This window comes from Erpetoichthys calabaricus, chromosome 1 (assembly GCF_900747795.2).
Source record: "Erpetoichthys calabaricus chromosome 1, fErpCal1.3, whole genome shotgun sequence".
NCBI classification, from domain to species: domain Eukaryota; kingdom Metazoa; phylum Chordata; class Cladistia; order Polypteriformes; family Polypteridae; genus Erpetoichthys; species Erpetoichthys calabaricus.
This window is the reverse complement of record NC_041394.2, coordinates 143,774,570-143,793,723: the sequence shown is the minus strand read 5'-3', so window position 1 is coordinate 143,793,723 and position 19,154 is coordinate 143,774,570. Positions and strand designations below refer to the sequence as shown.

Below are 19,154 nucleotides of genomic sequence, written 5' to 3'. Positions count from 1 at the left end.
GGCTTATAAATTTTGCTTCATTTCTCTAAGTTTGGTCATACAGTCGTACTTGAGGCACATTATATAAGTTAATCACATAAGCAGGTCAGAAAACTGTATGCCATCTCCTATTTGCAAACATATCTAACAGTCCATGCTAGCAGTAAGACTATTTCCCTAATTGACTTAATTAATACTCTGTTCTTCAAATATAGCTAAGATAATTCTATCTCATGTCAACTTACAGGGGGGTGAAAGACTATATCATATCCTAGTAACTTTAAGAATCTGACATTTTATTGAAAGTAAGCAAACACTATATGCATTTTAGTGTTTTAGTGTTTTATGCATTAAACATTAGCTTTCTAAGATTGGCTCTTACAATTATATTACAATTTAATATAATATAATGTATATGATGTGGTCACCTAAGATTATATGCAAACAACCTTGTTTTTTTGTTCTTTTTTACTTTTGAAGAGTCTGTCATCCATTTTGTGGCCACTTTATTAATTTTGAAATTGAAAAAAGCAAGGAGCAGTACATAAGCAAAACCAAACTTTCTTAATGATAATCAATAATGTTTATAGTGGGGAGCAAAATGTTGAAAACACAGAATACAGTTAGATCATGCAGAACAACAAAGTAATTTCATAATAATCCCATTGTAGTCAGCCAATGTACCACTCAAATGAAAATAATGAGAGTTGTGTGTCCACACGTGCAGCTCAGATTACACTATGCTGTAGTGTGTAATGTGAAGCACACTCATGTGAAGTTTTTGGAGGACCAATTTGGTAGTGACATCACGCACGTGTGTATACGGCATAAATTATTCACATGTATGCAAATTCATATCGGGCAGTGTCATAAAGTGTGAATTGGAGTACGTTTACAGTGTGCATACGTCAAAGTTTTGAGCATGCATGGCAAATATTGGATAAGGGTTGCACATCAGGTAGCGACAGGGTCAAATGGTCTGCTCAAGCAACTCGGAAACAGTGTAACAGCAACAGGCATAAAGAAATGTTCTCAAACTCCAAAGACAAATGTTGTTTTAGATAAGAAATTGGAAAAAAAATATCAGGAGAGCTAAGCTGGGTTTACTAAAAAACATTTTAATAATGCATTAAATTAATAATGTAAGGATGCAAATCATCACCATTTTTTGATAACGAAAGAGCCGTCTTACACTTGCTCTTAATTTAGAGAAGTTTACTGACTTTGAAATGTTCGTTATGTGAGTCATAATGTGTTCTAATAGGCTGCTGTACTTAAAAATGTGTCTGTTAGCTATCTTGGCAGTCCTATTCTGTTTATGATACAATAAACTTGGACCTCATTATGCATCCTTCATATCTAGGTGCATCACTAAAAGTAGACAGAGTACTAGTATCATTCTGTTTTAATTGTTATGACGCTCAGAACATAACAGTTCATTAGTAGTAATAAATTCCAGTGAGTTCAGAGTGTAGGTATGTAAAAACTTTATTATGGCTCTGTCTGTAGTGTTCACTAAAATGGTTCATAAGATAAAGTTGTAGTTATAAGCCAAATACATTAAGCGTTTCTTGACACATTCTGTAATTTTTTTGTAACTTTTGCTTCTCAATTTACTTTCTATTTCTTTCTTTCTTTCTTTCTTTCTTTCTTTCTTTCTTTCTTTCTTTCTTTCTTTCTTTCTTTCTTTCTTTCTTTCTTTAATAATAGTCTGTGAAAAGACAATTTCCCATTGGGGATTAATAAAGTGTGACAAATACAAAAAAATACAGTATCTATAAACAATCTGCTTATTAGATGAGGCTCCCTTACATTTGTGAGCACTACAGTCTTGTTAGTCTTTGGAATATTTACTTTTTCCCTAAATTCAAGGTCAACTGCAGAGCAACTAGTATTAGAGAAGCAGTACCACAACCATGAAATAAACATGATCCTAGAAATGAGCCGTAGCAAAAAGCAAGCAATTATAAATATAAGAGAAGGTCTAATGGAAGAAGGAGTGACCAAGTTCTCAACACATAAAATCAATCTATCTATCTATCTATCTATCTATCTATCTATCTATCTATCTATCTATCTATCTATCTATCTATCTATCTATCTATCTATCTATCTATCTATCTATCTATCTATCTATCTATCTATCTATCTATCTATCTATCTATCTATCTAGGCTGCAAATGTTTTCCCACAATATGCTTGTGAGCGCAAAACATGCCTGAGAGGACACTAGTCCCTTACAGGACACAATCACATGCACACACACTGGTACTTATAAAAGATCAATAACTCTAGTATGCATATTATTGGGATGTACAAGGCAACCAAAGAACCAAAAAACACTCATTGTACATAAAAGGAATGTTCACACTGCCTACAGGCAATAACAGGAGCTGGGTACTGAGCCCAGGTCTCAAAGGTCACGAGGAACTTAAATATAAAAATATATCCAAATGAGAGAAGAATAACATGGTGTCAAAAATACCTGAATACGTTTATTTTATAATTTCCATAATCATTCAAAAAAAAGAGAAACATCTAACACAATCTATGTTTTTTATTATACTAGCATCAGGCCTTTAATGTCATTTTCAGTCATAAAACATAGGAAGAATAGGATATTTTAAAAACTAAAATTCTCATCTTGGATGGTTTGTTCTGTTGGAATCAATAAAATTGAGTTGAAAATTTTTCTTCACACTTTACTGAGCACTTTCTGGGCCAAGTTACATCATCTACAGACTTATTGCAGAAACTCTCTAACTGTCTTTTGGTCATTGCAGGTGATCTTTTCTCAAATTGACCTACTAGATACTTATGCTGGACTGACATTTCAGTTTAAAACATATGTAACCAGATTCCATGGACCTACTAAGTCTGCTTAGTGTGTGGGTGTGTGTGTGTGTGCCTTGCAGTGGGCTGGCACCCTGCCCAGGGTTTGTTTCCTGCCTTGCGCCCTGTGTTGGCTGGGATTGGCTCCAGCAGACCCCCTTGACCCTGTAGTTAGGATATAGTAGGTTGGATAATGGATGGATGGATTATTTCTAATTACATCAACATCCCACCAACTTGTAAGGAAAACTTGGGGGTTGGGGGCAGGTTTGGCCCTCCAGCCACTCTAAAAAAACTCTCACTTTTCCATTCCATTCAAACTAGTGTGGTGCTGAGGTGTCACTCATTGCATGGCTGCACTTGGGTCCTAATTTAAGATCCTGAGGTGATCTGTCACTGCTGTATAGGTGCATGATCCTAACCTCCTCCTCCTCTGTTATTTTCTGGGGATTCCAACATCGATCTTTCTGAGGAATTCATGTCTTTAATTTATACAACGTGCATATATAGTAGCTCATTAAATGTGTTCATAGCATGTTGGGAATACAAAGATGGGGACGCTGGCACAATGCGAACTGTTTACATTTTAGCAAGCAAATCATTTATACAACATAGGGCTTTATTAATGTAGGTAGAAACACATCTTCAGACTCACTTCCATTATTGGCAAAAAAAACATGCCATGAGTATATGATGTTGTTTTGCATACATTTACCTTTGAACTGTTTTATAACCCAACATTTTTCAATATAGTGTCACACAAAATTAAACTCAAGGGAAGAACCAGCTTAGATAGGAAGCCAGTCCATTGCAGAGGTAACTAACACTCAACTGGCCATTTTAGATTCACTTAAATTGAATCTGCGAATGCTTGGATGAAATCTGAAATACCTTGAGTATTTCAAATGAAATTTGTTGAAATCTGGAATACCTGGAGTCATACTAAATAGGAATAGAAAGAACTCGTGAACTTCACACAAAGCAATGGTCAGAAATATCACACAGGACCCTGGAGCTGTGAGACAGCAATGCTAAGTATGGTGCTACTCTACTGTCATTTTTTATGTTAAATAAATAAGCTTGAGCACGGCAGTCTATTTAGATAAATGAGTGGATTGATTTTCAATATTTTTAATACAAAGTCTTCGTCATGTTTTACATCATTGACAATTTCTAACTGTAGCTGCCGGAATATAAGGTGTTATCAGGCACGAGTAAAACACGTGTCAAAAGAATTCTCACAGTCCAAAAGTTTGTTTTAAAAATTATTTAGTGAAAGTTAAAAGCAAATAATCCACACAAGAATAAAGGAGAAAATAGTTACACACGTAGAATAAAAGGCAAAAAAAAGGAAAAATGTATCTTCTATAAACTTAGCTTTTCTTGAAAAACTTTAGTTATTTCTATACTAATTTCTTCTTCTATATGCCTTAAGTGTACGGTATGGTACTTAAATAAACAAGTTCTCTTTACATGTTACTTCACACATTCAAAGATCCCGTAGGCCATCAAGTACGATCACGAGCACGAGCATGGTTAAAAACCATATGTCTCTACACCTTACACATGGCAAGGCTGTCACTAACTAAAGAATAATGTTTACCTGAAACTGTTAGAATGGCAAGAATATACCAATACAATTCTATTTACGGGGGTTATAGGAACCTCCCATAGATTATGCATTGTCATCTAATAAATATTCATTAATTTTATAGAAGTAGAAAAATGGATCTCACACTAACTCCATTTGATTTTATTAGTAGATTGTATGCTTTCCATTGAATTATCTGCACCATATATTTAATTACATTAATATATTTTTTAAAGTTAGAACATGGTCTTACCTAGCTGTATTCGGTCATACATGTCTCCCTCTTTTCTGTCTTCAGATATGAAGCGACGTCCCTCTGTAAAATCAAAATAAGTGTCATTCAGCTACAAAGTCGAGAGATATGCTCCAAGGCCTGAGCAGAAAGAGCAATTATTTTTCTCCATATAATATTGTAATGGCTATTAAATTTTGAAGTACTTGACTGTTTCATACATTTTAGACCAGAACATGATATACTATTTCAGGTTCTAATTTTGTTTGTGTGTATCTCTCTATATATCGGCAGGACACCTAGCTCAGGAACAGATCAGCAGACCAGTGTCGTGTAGTGGACATGTCTCTGGAGCTGGCAGTACAAGATTTTTTTCTTCAGTTCCCACCCCTGCTTCACTGTATGAACATGAGCATGTCCCTTAATCTGCCTGTAGTCTATCTATTAAAAATAAAAGAATACAAGTCCAATTGTGATCAAGGTTCACACCACTAAGATTCAGATTGTTACAATCATAAAACGCTAGAACCATTGTAGCAAATTTCAGTCTGGAGCTCCTCGCTGATGGAACAAACTACACACCCACACCTACACTTGAAACTCTGATTCCCTCAATGTGTTTGAATGTTTGAAGAGTCTCTTGTTTTCTGAATTTTCTTCTAACTGATCATTGTGAGGTTTTGGCAATTGCAACTAGCTTAAATATTGTTTTCAGCTCTTCACTTGTTGCAGTTAATGTTGTACTCCTGACCCGTAGCACTTGTTCTCAAACAGTTCCTTGAATGATGTTTACTCAGTTATGTTGATCTCTTTTGTAAGTTTCTTTGGATAAAAGCATCTGATAAGCAAATAAATGTAAATGTTATATTGATGGCACCTTTAGGTGATTGCATTTGAGTTACCAACACGTATTTCTGCAGATTGATAATTAGAATAGGCTGAAGCATTGAATGTGCAAAATGTTAATTGACTGGAGAAATGAGGCGATTAGAATTTGTGAGCTTGTTAAGCTGAATGGCCCGTTCTCCTCAAATTTGTTCTGATGTTCCAATGTTCTAATGGTTACTGAGAAGCACAGTAATTGTGTGTGCATTTAAAGGAACAAAATTGGTAGGTTGATGTTACTCTTGTTTCAAGCTGTGAAAAAAGTCATTCCCAACCCTGAAAAGAGTTACAAAGACATTTTCTAACAATATGACATGTATCGTTATAGAGTAAGAAAGGTACTTATCAAAGGGGAAAATTCATGACCATATCAATACAAGAAATGACAGTCTACCAGCCAGCTTTACTTCAAAATCTTAACATATGAAGACTCAAAGTCCTCAAAGGTTAGAATCGTGGATTTAGTGGTCTCTCTCATTCTACCAAATGTCATACTTTATAAGTTTACCTTCACAAAAAGGTAAACAAGGATTGCTTTTGTTGAAGATCAACAAGATAAATAAATCCAGTTTCCAAGAAGAGCATTGTTGCATTGTCAAGCAACACTCGAATAAACCAAAAAACATCTAGACTAATGTGCTCTTGAGAATTTATCACAAACTGAAATAGTTCATCCATGTTCTGTCGGAAATAGCAGGCCAAAAATGCATCAAACTTAAAACATGACCAGGATAATTGAGCCATAAAAATTATAGCCAAAATGTTTTCTTAAAAAATGGCAGGAAATCTAATGGTGCCTCAAATATCAAATTCAATATCAAAAAGCAGGCAAAAGTCCTAGAACTCTGGTTTTGTTTTTAGAATAACTACATTGTGATAGCACAAGTAGTGTACTGCTATCTTAAATAGTGATCTGCCAGTGACGTCGCATGTCAGAACTTGACAAGGCCTTGTCAAAAACATGAAAAACTGTGACAACTGTGGTTAACAGTAATACAAAAAAGTTGTGTGGAAATGTCATAAATACAACACTGCAAAATAACAACCATAAAATGATATTAAAAGTAAAAACTATGAGCAAAAGTGGATTCTACACAGTCCAAAATCCAAAAAGTCTCAGACAAAACTTTCTGATATCTGAAAAACTAAATACTATTTTTGAGCAAAAAAAAACTATAATTAACCCAAGTGGCAGAGAAGTGATACGAGGGACTTTCAAAAAGTTTGTGCACTTTTTATTAATTCTATTTATTAAGAATTTCAAAAACAAATTACATCACTTTTTTAAATAGTCACCTTTTGTTTGCAATGCAATTTTGTCAGCATCGTACCAACTTTTTCATGCCCAATTACTACTCCTCTTGCCTTGACCATTCCCAACGAAAATATAAAAGTAGAGAAACTTTTTGAATGTCCCTCGTAGTTTAGGCCTGCATTCATGCCTCTGTTGGAGTTAACAACCATACTATTAATGAGTCTATCATACATTCTACACCATGCCAGAGTATTCTTGACAAATCCCAGTGGTTTATAGCTTCACAGGGGACAAAACTCTTCAATCAAATGTCACTGCATTGCCACTTCAAGCACTTGGTAGTAATGTATTTAAAAAAATAAACTGCACATGTATTTAATTTTCCTAAGGGTACTTGCTGATACATTCAGAGAAAACAGAAGTCACTCTAATACTTACAAATTCTGCCATAAGTAATATTATAGTGTCCATTTTAGGCTCAGAGGACTCAAGCTTTATGTTTGCTGATTCTGCTTAAAATGTAGTATTTTCATTGATGGTTGTCTAACTTTAGTGCTCATGGTACTACACCAAGCTTTACTTCCTAGGCTTAGAAAGACACCATCATGAAACAATTGATACTTTCAAAGCCCTAAAAGCAGCTTTAAGGGATGTGGTACAAACAGAACTCTTTATTGAATATAAACAATGTAAAATGAGCTTGTGAAGATAAATAATGTTTTTTTTTTTATTGTGATTTATTTTTTAACTCATCATTATGATGCAGAGTACCTTCACTTTGGAGCATCTGATCACTAAAACATGACATTTAAAAATAAAATGTTTTTTGCTTATAAACTTCATATCATGTTATTTTCTAACCCACTTAATCCACATCAGGGGGGTGCTGGAGGCTATCCCAGCTAGCATAGGGCACAAGGCAGGAACAAACTCTTGATGGGGCGCCAGTCTATCACAGGACAAACACACACATCCACACACCAAGAGCACACTAAGCTCAATTTAGTGCCGCAAATTCACCTAACCTGCATGGCTTACGAAAGTGGGAGGAAACAAGAGCACCTGGAGGAAACCCACACAGACATGGGAAGAATGTGCAAACTCCACATAGAGAGGACCTGGGATGTGAACTCAGGTCTCCTTACTGCAAAGCAGCAGTGCCACTGTGCTGCCCATTTATAAACTTCCATGGAGTGTATTTAATTGGAAGAGTGGTGTTTCTTCCTGAAAAAACTCAAACCTTTCTTGTGGACCTTTGTCAGTAAATAAGTGAAACACCACCACTACTATTAATATCTGAAGCCCAATCTTCATGGGAACATTTGTCCTGGGCCCTGGGCTGGTGAGGGGCCTAGTGCATTCTGTGGATAAATTCATTTTTTTTAATATCACCATTAGTACCGATATCCAGTGACTTGACAAACGTCTTTGATGCAAACTGTGCCAGTTTTAAAAATAAACTGCAACCTCTTGAATTACTTGATGCCATACATAGAATTAAGCATGTGAGAATTTTCCCATGTTTGTGCTTTGTACTGTACATTTTTTTGTAAGCTATGGTCCGATCCAGATAAATTTTTCTAAACAAAATAAAAATAGGAATCTCTATAGAAGGCTTCAGTAATCTGCCCTGACCACTAGAGGGCACCCTAGGCCCCTTACCCAGAAACAGCCCTGTTTGCAGTGTTATAAAATAATTATTGACAATCTTTTGAATTTGGCTTGAAATCTGGAACACAAAACACTAGTAATGTTTTGCATTTGGGTTGAAATTTTACATAATATGTCTTTGCAATGTTCTGTTAAATGGCCAATAGACAGATAGCTAGAACTTTATTTGTCCCCAGGGAAAAATTTGGCTTTTTATGTTATGAGTATGTTGTGAGGCTGAGGTAGGTCTCCTTAGGACATTTCTCTCCTTTCACCTGACATGTTTAATGGCACATCTTACTGCTACTACTATGATTCTGTGTGTCACTGAGGACTTTGTGTACTATGTGTGACATCATGGCAGCTGTAATGCATAAAGTCATCTTGGAAATTGAAGGATGGCTGGATTTTGTCTAAAAATAAAGTCTCCATAAAAAACAACTTATCAATTGAATCAAGCAATTTACATTAGAGATGTGCTTTTTATTTTCTTCAATGTTTTGCTTCAAGTTTAGTGTTTCCTCACAAACTAGGCTACTACCTTCAGTTATTTGTCTACCAACCTCTGCTCTGCATGATGACTCTCTTGGAACGACCTTAAAAGAAAACTAAAACAAGATCCCTTGCCAGTCTTCTAAACAATATTCCATAAAGAATTTTTAAACAAAGATGTTAACAATCACAACAGAGTTCTTGTTTAAGTTTGAAATAAAATGTATTTTTTTATATTTTTTTTATTTCTATTACTTTCCATTCTTTGTAAAATGATTCACTACTCTTTGTCATGATGCATGTTTCTTATCTACATTTTTAATTTCGTTGTCTAATTAGAACAGTCAAGCTGAAAACCCCAGATCGTGTGCTGTCCTCCTGTCGTAATTAAAGAAACTTAGAATAATCTACAGTATACATTCCTTCATTCATGAGGGCATTGCCCACGCTTTAAATAAATCTTAAGCATGTTTGAATAATTATATTTGTTTATTTAAAAATAGCCCTTCAGATTAACTGGCATAAAAACATGCAGAGCATCATTCCTTGTTGTTGGGACTGGCTCTGGTTTCACTGGCAAACCAAAATGAAAATATGGGTGAACGTGCAAGACAGGACAGTTGCCAGTACACAGTTTGTCACACAGCTAGTTTTATAATGGTAGAACTATTGCTGTTATTCCATTTTATAAGTCTGCTATGTTATTTTTACTACAATATAATAATAATAATAATAATAATAATAATAATAGTAGTAATAGTATTATAGGACAGTCTTTCAATTTTACTGAAATATCACAATAGTATATGCCACATTAGCCATCCATCCATTTCTAATTTCAAATAATTTTATTTAGTTCACACCATACACTGGCAACTGTGAATGTGATGTGGGGGGCATTCCTAGATGGGCTGCTAGTGCAATACAGGGATCATCCAAATCCACACCCATTGTTTCTCACACGGGGTTGCAGATCTCACATAAATTCTTTTTTAATAGCTAACTAATTTAATTTTTCTGTCTGTCTATCTCTCTGTCTATAACATGCATACTTCTTTTGTGAGAAAGGTTGGTGGACCCCAGATCAAGAGCTGGGGTGAGCTAACTGGAAGTGAAAACAGATATGAAGAGCAGTGAGCTGCATAGCCTAAACTCTGAGCTCCTGAAGACCACTGTGTATACCACCATCATGTAGATGTGCGAAACCGAGCTGTATTTGGACTCTGTCATGGGTGACTATCATTTATCATTTTGTGCTTAGAGATTTAGTAAAGTTTTGTGCTTAGAATGTTCGTTAATTGATTATCGTCATTGGTGTTATTTGGGCCGGTTCCTCATTGTTTAATTGTTTTTACCTTCATTATTTATTATCAAATATATATATATATATATATTATCACTGATTTACAAGTGCTATATTATATGTCTTTGCTTGTGAGCATGTCTGTGCCAAGGCAAATATGGGTGCACTCCTAGCATTCCAAATTATAATTAATAAGACATCATTTTAGAACAGTGAGAACCTAAGTTCCTCGCAGCTGCTACACTACACTAGTAAGAAGACTAAGGATCAACAGTAACCAAACACAACATTAAGAATTCATATATTTTAATAATTTCATTTAATTGGGCAAGACACTGTGGCAGAATGGTTTACAGCTATAACTTCAGAAACCTGAATGTATGGATGTGTGTGTGAGTGAGTGTGCCTTATGATGCCCTATGATGTCCCAGCCAGAACTGGTGAGTCCCTGATGTCAGATGCTGTCAGGATTGGCTCTGGTCCCCATGACCCTATAATAGAATTTTCAGACCTCTTCACATACTTATCATTAAGTCAAAACTGTTTAAAGTAGCCATAAGATATTGTCAAGGGTTCTTTTTGACTCCTCTATTGTTTTGTGATTTTCATGGATAGGATATAAAGTCACTGACTCTAGGATTATCCACTTGAGAGACAATGGGGTTACAATCTTTGACATTTGGAGATAAAATGTCCTGTTAACCTTATCATACTGTGATATCCGACATGTGCTGCAGTGGTTTGCAGAAATGTGTGACGTGGTATGGATGAGAATCCACACCTCCACATCTGAAGTCACAGTTCTCTTCCAGAGAAGAGTGTCTTGCTCCATTCAGGTAAGGTGGACTCAATTGGAGGTCTTGTTCACACTGTTTTTTTGTTTCTTATTTATTAGCTCTCATGTATTCATCTGTTATTTTGGTTTATGTTTTATATTTGTTTGTATCCATTGTTACTTGTGTGATGTTTTTCTGTACTTTTTAAATATTGTTGTAGTTCTCAGAGCTCAAAGCACTGCATTAAAATAATGTATTATTATTACTATTATTATTGATTATTTATCAGTATGCTGCTGCTGGAGTATGCGAATTTCCTCTTGGGATTAATAAAGTATCTATCTATCTATCTATCTATCTATCTATCTATCTATCTATCTATCTATCTATCTATCTATCTATCTATCTATCTATCTATCTATCTATCTATCTATCTATTTGCTTTTAGTACCACCCAGCCACCCTTGTTAAGCAGTAAGCTTAAAGATGTGCAGGTGGATGAGCCTGTGGTGTCCCAGAAAATGAACTGTCTAGCTGGCTGACTGCATTTTGTGAGACTCAAGGACAGTATTTTTGATACAGATGTGAGTCTCCTTTTCTCTTCACTCTGTACACCTTTGACTATAAGCATAACACCAGATCATGTCACTTACGAAAATTTTCTGATAATTCTGCACTTATGAGATTTATTGGTAAGGGGGGTGAGACAGAGTATAGGAGTCAAGTGAAGAACTTTGTTTCTTGGGGCAGAAAGAATTGTCTGCAACGTAACACCAGCAAAACCATTGAACTAGTCATTACTTTTACTGTCCAGTCACTGTTCAATGAATGGAGGTAGAGGTGTTTGCATTGATACAAGTACTTTGTGGTCCACATTAATGACAGACTGGACTGGCCACAGAACACAGAGAAACTATATAAGAAAGGGCAGAGGAGGTTCTTTTTTCTTAGGAGACTGCGTTTCTTTAATGCTGAAAGTGACATTCTTCACATCTTCTACACCTCTGTGAGGGCCAGTGTGATTTTCTACACTGTGGTGTGCTGGGATGGTAACATCACTTCATGAGTGACCTACCGAATCAATAAACTGATTTAAAAGGCAGGCTCAGGTATAGGACACAGTCCGGACCCAATAGAGGTAACAGCAAAGGAGAGAACTGGTTGCCATTATGAACAATTCTGCACCTTCTCTCTCTGACACTCTACCATTGAGGACTTTCAGCCAACAAATTATTCAGGAGAAGTGAGTGAAGAAACACAACTTGTATACCAACAGCAATATGCCTGGATAATGCCTTACTGTGACTGGGACTGCTCTTTTTATCTTTAGACAAGTCAGATGTTTTCTTTTTTTTAGTCATTCTGTTGAGTATTTAAGGGAAGGTCTGTTGTTTGTCATAACTTGAATAATAATAATAATAATAATAATAATAATAATAATAATCCATCCAACCCGTTATATCCTAACACAGGGTCACGGGGGTCTGCTGGAGCCAATCCCAGCCAACACAGGGCACAAGGCAGGAACAAACCCCAGGCAGGGCGCCAGCCCACCACAGGGCACACTCACACGCCAAGCACAATTTAGGATTGCCAATGCACCTAACCTGCATGTCTTTGGAAACCGGAGCACCGGGAGGAAACCAACACAGACACTGAGAGAACATGCAAACTCCATGCAGGGAGGACCCGAGAAGTGAACCCAGGTCTCCTAACTGCGAGGCAGCAGCGCTACCACTGCACCACCCCCAAATAAATATGACAAAGCTAAATAGTTCTTCAATTGTTAACTTCAACTGCTTGCTAATACTAATTAAATGGTCAACATATTCACAAGGAATGTGAGGTCCTAGTATAAGAATCTGATGCTAGTGGTATTATCAGCATCTGAGAAGTATCAATGCATCCTCACGTAGCAAATAAGCATAACTAGTGATGATGCTTTGTTTGTCAGAACTGCAGTAGTGCATATTCTCAACTAAGATGAAGTTCAGTGAACATGCCTAGCATTTAATAGTAACAAATGACAATTTCAAATGAAAAGATAATGTCAGTCAGTCAGTCATTATGCAACCCACTATATCCTAACTACTGGGTCACGGGGGTCTGCTGGAGCCAATCCCAGCCACCACAGGGTGCAAGGCAGGAACAAATCCCTGGGCAGGGCGCCAGCCCACCGCAGGGCACACACACACACACACACCAAGGACAATTTAGGACCACCAATGCACCTAACCTGCATGTCTTTGGGAGGAAACCAGAGCACCCGGAAGAAACTCACGCAGACACGGGGAGAACATGCAAACTCCACACAGGGGGGACCCGGGAAGCGAACCCAGGTCTCCTAACTGTGAGGCAGCAGTGCTACCACTACACCAACGTGCTGCCAATGATGATGATGATGATGATGATGATGATGATGATGTATTTATTGTCTGTTTGTTTTTTGTGCTTCTTTAAAAGCCTAATTTTTCCCCTGAGGTCAAATAAAGTGTCCTCACTAAGACCTGATCAGAAATCAAAGTCATGTTTTTACTTACATTCCACATTGGAGCATCCATTAAAATGAGTTAAAAGTAAAGATTGACGTTCCAAAACGTGTATTTTGGTTGACAGCGATTGTAACTTGGCATGGATGTGTGGGTTGGCTTGGGTTGCAGTGATAGGCTCCGTCTCCGACAACATAAATTTAGAAAAAGCGAGTCTGAATGTGTTGTGTTATCAGAGAAGGAAAGCAAGAGAAAACGAAAAACAAAAACTATTAAACGCTGAGGAATACAAAGGTAAGAAATCAAGCCTTTACTTACGAGCACCCTTCAAATAAAGCATCGCTTGAGGAGTCCAGTTTCTTCTCTGGAAGTGGCCCTTGGTAGAGAAAGAAGCGGAAAGTTATCATCAATCAGCAGTCCTCCTGCTCCAGGGTTGAAACTTCAATTCACAGTGCAGACCGACAATGTAAATACCTGAGGGGCGCTCCAAGAGTTCGACATGAAAGTGGCCACAAGGAGAATCGTCAGGGAGTATGCTGTCAGGCACCTTGCAACCTGGCAAGGAAGAAAAAGGAAAGAACGGAAAATGATCCAGTGAAAGTATAACCAAGTATAGTCCTTCTTGACTGGGCGTACGTGTTTAACGCTGATCTGAGGGGCTTCAGAATGGCGCTCCACAATATGTCCAGCACTTTTACTTCAGATAATACATATAAAACGTTTAACTTAGGAAGTGCTATACTAAACGTAAAATTTCTAGCTCAAAAAGGTATAGGCTTACTGGCAAAACCGTGCAGGACGCATTAGATCTGACGAGGTCAATGGAATGATAACCATCCAATAAACGTGCTTAGCTTGTGCCTGTCCGATTTTACAATTACTTATTGGCTGCCGCCTGTATCCCAGACGGCTAACAATACTTACAACACAATTGGTTACATTTCTTTGGGTTTTCCCATTGGAGTACAGGCAATTCAAGTGACTTAACACATAGTCACACGGTGTCAGTCGTAGGATTTGAACGCACAACCTCAGGGTGTGAAGTCCAGAGCCTTAACCACTACGCCACGCTGCCTAATTTCGCACATTTGCTACAAATATTTTTAAAATTCCATACCTTATTGGTAGGAAAACAAGACTACATACTATAATTTCCTGATTAAATACATAAACAAATTACATTTCATTTGCAATTTTTTATAGCTTCTTTATAAGAGATCCGCCTACACGTCAATTTCTTGACAATTAAATCTTGCTTCTAACCTGAATTCACATAACAGAAGGAAGTTTCTTTGAAAGACATGAGCCGCTTTAGGATTTGTGTGCGACCACTTGGACAGTAAACGGCTTTTGCGGAACAAGCGTTTCTAACTGCAGATACACAGGCACTCCGGTAAGGGCTGGCTTGTCCAAAGCCCACGGTGCTGTCAGGAGGTATGAAATATGGTTTTGATGGTGTTAGTTAATGCATGGCTAGACTGATGTGTTTTAGCACCCATCGTGTTAGAATTTTTTAAAGACAGAGTAAATGTAAAGGTATGTTAAAATGCAATAAACACTGCTCTGGTTTAGGGCTGGTATCTCTCAATTCGTTTTCTTTTTCGGTGTAGTCTTCGGTCCCCGCAACCATAAAGTTGGAGTAACCGGATATAAAAGGCGAATCGATTAATTGTGGGCTGCAATCAAATACCTGGATTTCACATACAGTATGTAAGCATCAGTGAATAATTGTTTTCGACCACACGACTTTACTTCTGCGGGGTTGTTTTTTGCTTTTTATACGCAAGAAGTTGTGAGTTCGCTAAAGTGTAATTACTAAGAAACTAAACGGATGGACGCAAGAGAGTGGTGTACGTATTTTGATAAATCTGAAATTAAACCGTTCATGATCATTTTGAATTAAGCATTATTCCTGGAATCAAGTTCACTCCGTTCTCCAATTATACCACCAGGCGTGCTTATAGGAATCACTGCTTTTTAGCATCAAGATAAACTGCTCTGGATGTTGACTGTTACAACATAATCTACAGTGGTCTAATAATGACCGCTTTAAAGAAATATATTTAATTTTTATATACACATATTTTTATTATATACTATAAATATTTTATGTACATATGACACAGGCGCATATATACATTAAACATAAGCGATCATTACTTTTTAAACATAAATATATAAATGCATTTATTCTCAGGTGCATGCTTTTCTCATATCAGTTTCTAAAAGTTAAGATTTATAATAGACTGCCACTTACAACAGAACCACGCATAATTTAATCAATAATTGTACTAGCAATAGTAATACAATTTCCTTATGTAGCTTCATTTCCTTGCTCAAAGCGCTTAAACACTTGATTCCTTGTGTATATCTGAAGCAGTCAAAAAAGGAGAATCATCTGACTAGAAAAAGCAAGTTTAGAAAATTGATGGGTCGATGGGAATCCTTGAAGCTGGTGCGCATCTTTTAGCCCGAGAGCTTAATTTATACTAATTCTAATAACTAAAGACGTTTACCTTTTATTTAGCCTGATACCTGCGACCCTGCTTTAGATGGGCGGTATGGAAATGGAAGGATGAGAATGGATGGATTTCTTCCGATACGTATTCACCTCTCAAACTTTTCACTCACCCCCATAGTCATCTGGCAGTTGTTCAGTCTCAGCGAGCCGAGTTCGGACAGACTGGCTCCTCCGCCAATCCACCTGCCAATCCTCAGCACTGCGATCCTGCTAAGTCAGAAGGATTCCAAGAGAGTATGAGCGACCTTCTCACTAAACTTACACTTCGACGGGACACGAAGCTTTAAACAATCGAGATTCTGTTAGGAAGGTATTCTAACGTGCTAGAAACTCGCTTAAGCCAGGAGGTCTTCTGGACTTTGCTCCGCACCAAACCCGCTTTCTATGTGTTGAATAAAATACACAGGTGACCACGTGGTCTGAAGTGTCAGACGCTATATCGACCGAAGCGACTCCCTTTCCTTAAGACAATCAGTTTTGCGTACGCGAGAAGTGGGCGTCATCGCGTCGTCGGGTGCTTCTTGGTCATCGCCGCGTCTTTCATTAAATATATTAAGATACTCGCTCAAGTCCAGGACTTCCCCTCCTCCGTTTTAGACAACACGGATCTGCCTATTTGGTTGTACCCCAAAACGAATACAGACTGCAACGGTATGTGCATGAGTAAAAAAAGGTTCTGTCTTCAAATAGTATTAAAAAAATGTCCCCTTACCTACAGTCAAGTATAAAAGTATGTAGCTTACAGTTTGTCCATCCATGCCTTTCTGCAGTCCGCAGCACAGGGGGTAAGGCAGGCACCACACCAGAACGGGACGCCAGCAGTGCGATAATACATCAGTGTATACTCACTCCAACAGTCATTCACTACTTCTAACAAAAGATTTATTGAGACATTATGTGTACTTAGCATATAACTATATCCAGAAACGACTTAACAGTCAGAGTTAACAGCAGTGCACGTTAGTTTTACGTGGCTTAAAGGAGCCGCAACATGTCATAGGCAACACTGGTATTTTCACCTCATTCTTAGCATTCGACGTTGCTGATTTAGACTGTAAAGAAAACATCCTCTCTTATTTAATTAAATATAAATTATGGACTATCCTTGTTGGGATTTTTTTTTGAAAAAGAGAAACAGGAGAACATGTACAATATCTGTTCTTTGCCTAAAAAATACTGCGCATTGTGGTTAGTATAACCAGAAGGTGTTAACTTTTGCATCTCCAGCATTAAACACTGCTAGTCTGTCCATTCAGATATACATGGTATATTTAAAATGTCAAGAGTAATTAAAGTTCTTTTAAAGTTCTTCTTTTCAGATGACAATTACCTCCTGTTTTGGTTGAAACGTCTTGAAGGACTGTAAGATAAGCATAAAGCTTCGCACTTTGATATTAAGTGCAGAAATCTAAATTATGCACAACTATTCTGTATTGTATATTTCTCGATAATAACTGCAGGTGCGTGAGTAGTGAATTGTACAATTTGCATATTTACAGTTTCAATTTATTGTCAAGTTTAATTCACTTTAAAACCCGAGTTATACAGATCATTATATTTTAAGCATATTGTAAATAGACACATTTCCTAATTATGTATATTATTGGGTTTAGATGCGATTTTAAACATTTTTTCTTGCGCCTTTCATAGCTTACAAACACATGTAAAAATATTACCACAATTAAAAAAAAACACGACGATCACATTCACTTGCAGGGTTTTCCTTCAAAAGTCCGTTACAAAGTCAGTCCGTTATTCAATTTCCCGAGTTTGCTTTATGTCTGTTAGGAACTGGAACCTTTCGTCCAGGGATCAACAGGTTATATACTCGTATACATCAGGCTGTCATTAATCTTGCCAACAAGATAGCTGAATTTAGCGGGTTGCCGGGGCCTTCCCCAGTTTCGTTTGCAAACAGTAAACTTTAAGAACAAACAGGACGGAGCGGCTGTACACCTTTTGGCACACTCTGCACTCATGCCAGACCAATAAGGAATCAACAATAAACCTTACTTTTGAAACGAAAGAGGACATTAGCGTCATTGGATGATAGACACGAGGAGGATATACCGTACAAACTCCAAACAGAAAATACATGACTGGTATTTAAAATATGTTTATTATAAGAGCATTTGTATATCCTTCACTTTTCCAAAGCCACTCTGTGCATTTTTAGGGGCTGCGGGCGCCTACCCTGGACTGGACCTTCAAGCCAGCATACGGCACACATTTGGCGCCGCCCTCACTCATTGACACATTTCCGAAAATGAATCTGATTGGTCCGACAACTAGACTGTATTTAAACTGGTTGCTTCCTTTGCTGGCTAGAGTGCCAGTCCGGATTTGAACCCTTCCATTCAGTCGTACCAGTGGACGAAAGGCTTGAATCAACTCGGTAATGGGCGCCAGTTAATCGATGGGCGCGCACAAGAAAGAAATGAAAGGTAACTACTGTATGAAACGCGCACGACTTTGGATTGTACGAGGAAAAACTGAGCACCCTGGGCCGACAATTAGCCCCTCACATTGTACGATATAAACATCCAAATTAAGGTTATATAATAGCAACAGCCGTATCTCGTTAAAATATGTTCACCTTTGTAAAATAAGTGCGTGGTGTTTGGTAAAAACAGAATCAGTTTGTTACTGATTGAGGACGCGTTGGGAATGAAAACAAACGGCCGAATAATAAGGATTGGGGTTTGTTGTGATAAAAACATTGTGAGCATTTACTAAAAGCGTGATGCGAAATTATTTTTTTTCGCTATTGATGCGTTTATCTTTTGAGATATTAAGGAACAACCATCGAAATGGTTTGAACTCAAACCAGTCGAATGTCACAGTAAAGAAGAAACAAGGCCGTGCTAAGGTAAACGCTTTTAAACGGCTTCACAGAAACGATGGCGATAATCAGCTTGCTGGGTCATGAATCGTCCCAGATTTTCTGAACTCCATTGAATTGGAATCGCTTTTTGGCATTTGAGTTAAAGTCTTAATTTGCCCCGTACTGCACTCCCAGCCATTTTTAACGATCCAGATTACCGTGATGTGACGTCAAAGGTGACATTTTCCTTACAAAATTTCAGAACTAGTAGAGGCGCCCCCTGGCATGTAATCGATGGGCACGTCAGAACATCCCCAGCGGACAA

The 19,154-nt window shown here is 37.4% G+C and overlaps 1 protein-coding gene across 1 annotated transcript in view; it reads right to left on the bottom strand.

Moving 5' to 3' along the window:
• Positions 1–16,563, bottom strand: part of spx (spexin hormone) — a 30,425-nt gene extending 13,862 nt beyond the window's left edge. The window contains exons 1-4 of the mRNA XM_028794073.2: positions 16,116–16,563; positions 13,959–14,039; positions 13,803–13,860; positions 4,656–4,718 (exon numbers count right to left, since the gene is read on the bottom strand). Coding sequence (XP_028649906.1) covers positions 4,656–4,718; positions 13,803–13,860; positions 13,959–14,039; positions 16,116–16,127 — 214 coding nt within the window. The 5' untranslated portion in view covers positions 16,128–16,563. The remainder of the gene's footprint in view (positions 1–4,655; positions 4,719–13,802; positions 13,861–13,958; positions 14,040–16,115) is intronic.
• Between the last annotated feature and the right edge of the window lie 2,591 nt (positions 16,564–19,154).